At 44.2% G+C, this 6,113-nt stretch overlaps 1 protein-coding gene across 1 annotated transcript in view; it reads left to right on the top strand.

The window, feature by feature from the left end:
• Positions 1–4,407: 4,407 nt before the first annotated feature.
• COPG1 (coatomer protein complex, subunit gamma 1) overlaps positions 4,408–6,113 on the top strand; it is a 15,771-nt gene continuing 14,065 nt past the window's right edge. Inside the window, exons 1-2 of the mRNA XM_006901372.1 lie at positions 4,408–4,444; positions 5,645–5,697. Coding sequence (XP_006901434.1) covers positions 4,408–4,444; positions 5,645–5,697 — 90 coding nt within the window. The remainder of the gene's footprint in view (positions 4,445–5,644; positions 5,698–6,113) is intronic.

Genomic DNA, 6,113 nt, shown 5'->3' with positions numbered 1-6,113 from the left:
GTGATCCAAAAGAATGTGGAAATTCTTGAACAAATCACTAGTATCACATGCAAGCAAAATATTGCTGAAGACTATTTAAAAATGCCTGGGACAGTACATTGATAGGGAACTCCTGGAAACTGAAGCCAGATTCAGAAGAGGATGTGGTATGAGGGGTATCATTGCTGACGTCAGATGGGTATTATTAGAATACCAGAAAGATGTTTGTGTTTTATTGACCATGCAAAAGTATTTGATTATGCAGATCATCACAAATGCTGGATAACATTGAGAAGAATGAGAATCCAAGAACACTTAATTGTGCTCATGTGAAACTTATACCTAGACCACTGGATTAGGAAAGTCTGCTGTCAGGGACCTCTCCAGAGTGCTGAAGTGCGAAGATGTCAGTCTAAAGACTAAGGTGTGCCTGATCCAGGCTATGGTCTTTGCTATTTCTTGTTATGCATCAGAGAGCTGGACAATGATTAAGGATAACAGAGGAAGTGATGTCTTTGAGTTGTGGTGTTAGAGAAGTGTACTAATATACCATGGACTGTCAAAAGAACAAACAGGTCTGTTTTGGAGAGGGTGAAACCAACTTGCTCTCTGGAGAAAAGGATTTTGAAGCTCCAACTCACATACTTTGGGCGTGCTGTTAGAAGGGGCTATTCCTTGGAGAGGGACATCATGCTTGGAAGGGTGGACGAACAGTAGAGGAGAGGAAGACCCTAGATAAGATGGAGTGACTGGGGTCATAGGGGCAGGTATGTTGTAGACAGTCAGATTGGCTCAGGACAGGGCAGAATTCAGAGCTATTGTACATAGGGTCACTATGAGTCGCAGGCGACTCAAGGGAACATTAACAAAAACATGCCATGTATAACAAAACGAGACATTGCCCAATCCCATGTCGTTATAATCACTGCTGTGATTTGGAGCCACAATGGTAGCCACTGTTTGGTACCAGTCTGTCATTGAGGGTCTTCCTCTTTTTCACTGACCCTTTACTTCTACCATGTTATCTTTTAAAATTTTTTTATTTTATTATTTTTTGTGCATGTACCTCAAATCAGATCTGACTGGTACAGGAGGAGATTGACGCTCCTCCTCCAGCACAGCATCTGGTGGATTTGAATCACGCACCTCTGGTATTGCAATGCAGCTTCTTGCCACTAGGTGTGTTATCTTTCTTATGGGCTGGGTCCCTCGTGATAACATGACCGAAATATGTGTGATGAAGTCTCACATCATAGCTTCTTAAGAGTATTTGATGTACTTTTTTTTTTTGAGTGAAGGTTTACAAATTATACTGGTTTTTCATACAATCATTCACGTTTTGTTTTAGAACATTATTGCCACTGATTAATGAATTATGTCTAATCAACTTTTTTGTAAATTGACTTTCCCTTCATCCTAATTATCTACTTATTTTTACGCTCCTCTACTTCCTTTACTATCCTTATTACCCCTCTAAGATTGATTCTGTGTACAAACCTTTCCTTGGCTTTTTATAAACGTGGTTTTATACCCTAAGTGTCTTTTTGTGACCAGCTTGAGTCATTCAGCATAATTTGTTCTAGATTTACCCCGATTGTGCAGTATTTCATGAATGTATCATTTTTTAGTGATGCATAATACTCTTTTGTATGGATGTAGCTTCTTTAGCCATTCCACTGTTGACTGCTACTTGGGTTCTTTCTTCCTCTTTGCTTTGTAAAATAATGCTGCGAAACACATGGGTGTATGTTGGTTTGTGCCACTACTCTTCTTTGTGATCTAGACCTAGTAGTGGGATTGCTAGGGAGCTCTTTCCGCTGCCAACGCACAGGTTGTTGTTGTTGTTATGTGCCGTCGAGTTGTTTGCGACTCATAGCGACCCTATGTACAACAGCCCTAAACCCCGCTCTATCCTGTGCCAATCTCATTGCCTCTGACACACCCATCCCGATTACCCCAGTCACTGACTCAATCCACCTCATAGAGGGTCTTCGCCTCCTGCGCTGTCCCTCCACTCTGCCCAGCATGATGTCCCTCTCCAAAGACCTGTCTCTCCTTACAACATGTCCAAATTATGTCAGGCGAAGCCCCAGAATCCTTGCCTCCAAGGAGCAGCCTGGTTTAACCCTCCCTAGGATGAATCTATTTGTTTTCTTGGCAGTCCATGGTACATTCAGTACTCTTCTCCAGCACCACAGCTCAAAGGCGTCAATTCTCCTTCTATCCTCCCTAGTCATTGTCCAACTCTCTGATGCATAACAAGTGATTGCAAAAACCATGGCCTGTATCAGGTGCACCTTAGTCTCCAGAAAGACACTGTTGCTCTTGAGTACATTAGAGAGGTCCCTAACCACAGACTTTCCCATCACAAGATGTTTTTTGATTTCCTCGCTACTGGTGCCAAGAGTGTTGACCGTGGAGCCGAGCAAACTGAAGCTGTGAACAATCTCAAACTCTTCACCATCCATCCTGATGCTACAGATTGGTCCAGTGGTGAGAATTTTTGTCTTCTTGACATTGAGCCTCAGTCCATATTGAAGGCTGCAGTCCTTGACCCTCTGCAGTAAGTGCATGAGGTCCTCCTCAGTTTCAGCGAGCAGGGTTGTGTCATCTGCATAACGCAGATTGCTGACAGATCGTCCACCAATCCTAACGCCACGCTTCTCCTCATAGATCCCAGCCTCTCAGATAATCTGCTCTGCATATAGGTTGAAAAGGTATGGGATTTATCTTTCACTACTCCACAGATTGCTGTCTGTCAGATACTCCTCTAAATCTAAACACTCAGATTAAGACAGACTAGGAAGAAGGATTGGCCATCCACTTCTGAAATGGCAGGCCTCTGAAAACCCTATGTACCACGGAAGAGGAAGAAAAGACCAAAATGGATGTCAGAAGAAACTCTGAAGATTGCACTGGAACGTAGAGAAGCCAAGGCACAAGGAAGAATCCAAGACACTATAGAGCTGAACAGAAGATTCCAAAAGGCAGCACGGAATGACAAAGCAAAATACTACAATGAAATGTTCGAGGAGCTAGAGTTGGAAAATCAAAAGGGCTGAACTCGTTCAGCATTTCTTAAGCTCAAGGAACTGAAGAACAAATTCAACGCACAGGTATGCAGCTTAAATTCACCAGCTGCTTCATGGAGAAAGAAAACTCCCTAGCCTCTGAAAACCTGCTGGAAGGTCAGCTACGGGGTGGTTGAGACTCCATGTTACAGAACAAACGACAGTGAGACTGCTGGATCAAATGTATTTCTATTCCTAACTTTCTTAGGAAGTTCCTGGTTATACTTCTTACAAGGCAGATGTGTTCTTTGGCAGTCCATAGCATATTCAATATTCTTTATAAACACCACAGTTCAAAAGCAGCTGTTCTTCAGTCTTATTAACTGTCCAACTTTCACATGCATTTGAAGCAACTGGAAATAGTCTGATTTGAGTCAGGAGCACCATGCCCCTCAGAGTGACATCTTTGCTCTTTACTCTTTAAAGAAGTCCTTTGCAGGGCTCTTTCATCATCATCATCATCATCATCAAAACAAAACTCTATTGCCAAAAAAAAAAAAAAATTTAAAAAAATTAACCGAGGGATTTTGATTCACAGCAATGCCATAGAACAAAGCGGAACTGCTTCCAGACAGATGCTTTCTCCTTAGTGAGCAACTGGTGGGTTCCAGCTGCCACCTATTGGTTGGCAGCCCAGCTTGCTTAACTGTTGCGCCTTATTTTTTGTTGGTATGTACCACTGAGTCATAACCAAGCCATAGCTTACCCTCTAAATGGGTTTTCAGAGGCAGGAAATCACAAGGGAGGAGACTGCCCATCCTTCTCTCGCGGGGCGGCGGGTGGATTAGAATCATCTGCCTTGGGGTTGGTAGCGCAACTACTTACCCCGAAGCCACCAGAGCGCCAATAAAGATCAAAACCATACAATAGTGGAGTCAATTTCGAATCATATCGACAAAATAGAAAGTGTCCAAAGCATTTTTAAAGCTGTTAATCTTTATGGAAGTAGACTGTTTTCAGGGAAGCGGATGGCGGATCCAAACCCCGACCTTTTGATTAGCAGCTTAAACTCACAACATAAGCAAAGAGGGAGGAAGTAACATGACTCTCAATGTACACAGTGGAAGAGCGGGAAGCCGAATTGGGTTATCAGTCTTTTTTCTGGGTCCGAGACGCAACTACCCTCATTGCACCCTTGGGTTCTACGTCGTCAGCAGGAGCCGAATGCGCACAGCCTCAGAATGCGCATGCGCGGGGTGTGACCTGCGCAGGCGCAGGCCGCCAGGCGACGTGGCTGGGCCGAAGCCCGGAAGTTGCCGATTGGATCTGCTGCTGTCGCTGCAGGACCGCTGCTTGCAGGATCGCTGCTTCCAGTCCCGCAGGCGAGCCCTGGGTTGCTACCCCGGCCGGCTCCATCATGCTGAAGAAATTCGACAAGAAGGACGAGGAGTCCGGTAAGGGGCTCTGGCCGGGTAGCAGGTCTGGACCTGGGGAGATCAGACAGAGGGCAAGCTCTCAGGTCCTTTCCCTGACCCGGAGGCTGAGGCCCAGGGAGGGTTAATGACGTGTCCAGAGGTCCACAGCTGGTCATCAGCAGGTCTCGGAAAACCCGAGCATCCTCCAGGGTCTTCGATTCTTTACGCTCATGCTGTGACCTTGAGGGGGTCACTTTCTTCTTGGGCCTCTGTTTCCCCATCTTTCAGTAGGTTGACTGGGCCGGATGCTTCCGTTTGACTGTCTTCCCGACCGGGTCGCCTTGGCCAGGCAGTGTTGGTGCCGACCAAACTAGAGTGTGATATGTGAAGCCACTGTCGATTATTTTTTTTAATAACAAAATGAGACACTGCCCGATGTTACTCCATCCATACAATCACTGCTGTGATTGCAACCCCAAAGGTAGTAACTGTGAGATAGTCACCTAGGTTATTGAGAGTCTTCCTCTTTTTCACGCTTAATAAGCCTGATGATACTTTTCTTGGCTGAGAAATCCTGACTCTTCATTCTGCAGACTTTTATTGAGCACTTTCTCTGTGCCAGGAGCTGTACTGATGCAGCAGTAGAGGATGTTATAATTGAATGAACACAGTGGCCACTGGCATGATGGAGGACACAGATCAACCAGAAAATTACAGATGTGACTTTTTTAAGGAAAAAACCACCAAACCTACCTAGTTATGTTGAGACTGTGGTTCCTGGCCATAGTAGGGACTCAAGTCAAGTTAAGAGATGTATGAATGAATGGAAGACGTACTGCCAAGAGAGACAAAAGGAAGGCTTTACCCAGGCAGCTGGGTAACTAAATATTTGGCCTAGTAGAGGAGTCAGTTCTACAGGAAGACTGCAGAGCTTTGATTGTCATTCCAGATGAGTTTGAACATTATTATTTTGTCAATAGAGACTCCTTCTCCTTCTGTCTGATAACCAAACCACTGCCTTGGAGTGAATTCCAAGTCTTGGAAGCCCCCTATCAGATTTTCAGGAGCAGATTGTCTCCTGTTTCTGCTAAGGAGTGGTGGGTGGGTTGGAACCGCAGACCTTTTAGATAGCATTCCAGTATATAAAGGACTGGCCTGTACCAGGGCTCCCTGTCTATGTTGAGGTTTGAAATTCAGGGATAGAATGTACTCAGTGGTGTCTGTTTTCCTTATCTGTAGGTGGAGGCTCCAACCCATTCCAACATCTGGAGAAGAGTGCCGTACTCCAGGAGGCAAGTGTCATTTTTTTCCCTGTTTAGTCTTTAGTCTCTAATCATAAATGTTCATGATGGAAATAGCATCATATATTCAGTAATGATTTAGAGACCAATAAGGGGGGAAAAAAGTACCTAAATAGACAAAGAAACTTTTGTTCTGGCACAGATTATGCCTCTGTTTTTTTATTGTTTCTTTCTTCTTCCAGTTAAGAAACATTGCGTAAATATTTACTGATCAGTAGCTCACATCACTAACTTTTCTAATATTAAAAAAAAGTTGTTAATAGATGAGGTTTTTTATTTTATTTATTTTTCATTTCAATGAACATCTACAGAGATTTTGGAATTCCATTCATTCATTGTTGCACCCTTCCCCTCCCCCACCTCAACCCTCCCACCCCTTGCCCCCCGTTAGCTCCTCTCCTTGAAAA

Source organism: Elephantulus edwardii, unplaced genomic scaffold (genome assembly GCF_000299155.1).
Source record: "Elephantulus edwardii isolate Elephantulus edwardi_28Jun2011 unplaced genomic scaffold, EleEdw1.0 scaffold00322, whole genome shotgun sequence".
Lineage (NCBI taxonomy): Eukaryota > Metazoa > Chordata > Mammalia > Macroscelidea > Macroscelididae > Elephantulus > Elephantulus edwardii.
Note: the sequence above shows the minus strand (reverse complement) of the source record. Positions and strands in the feature narration are given on the sequence as shown.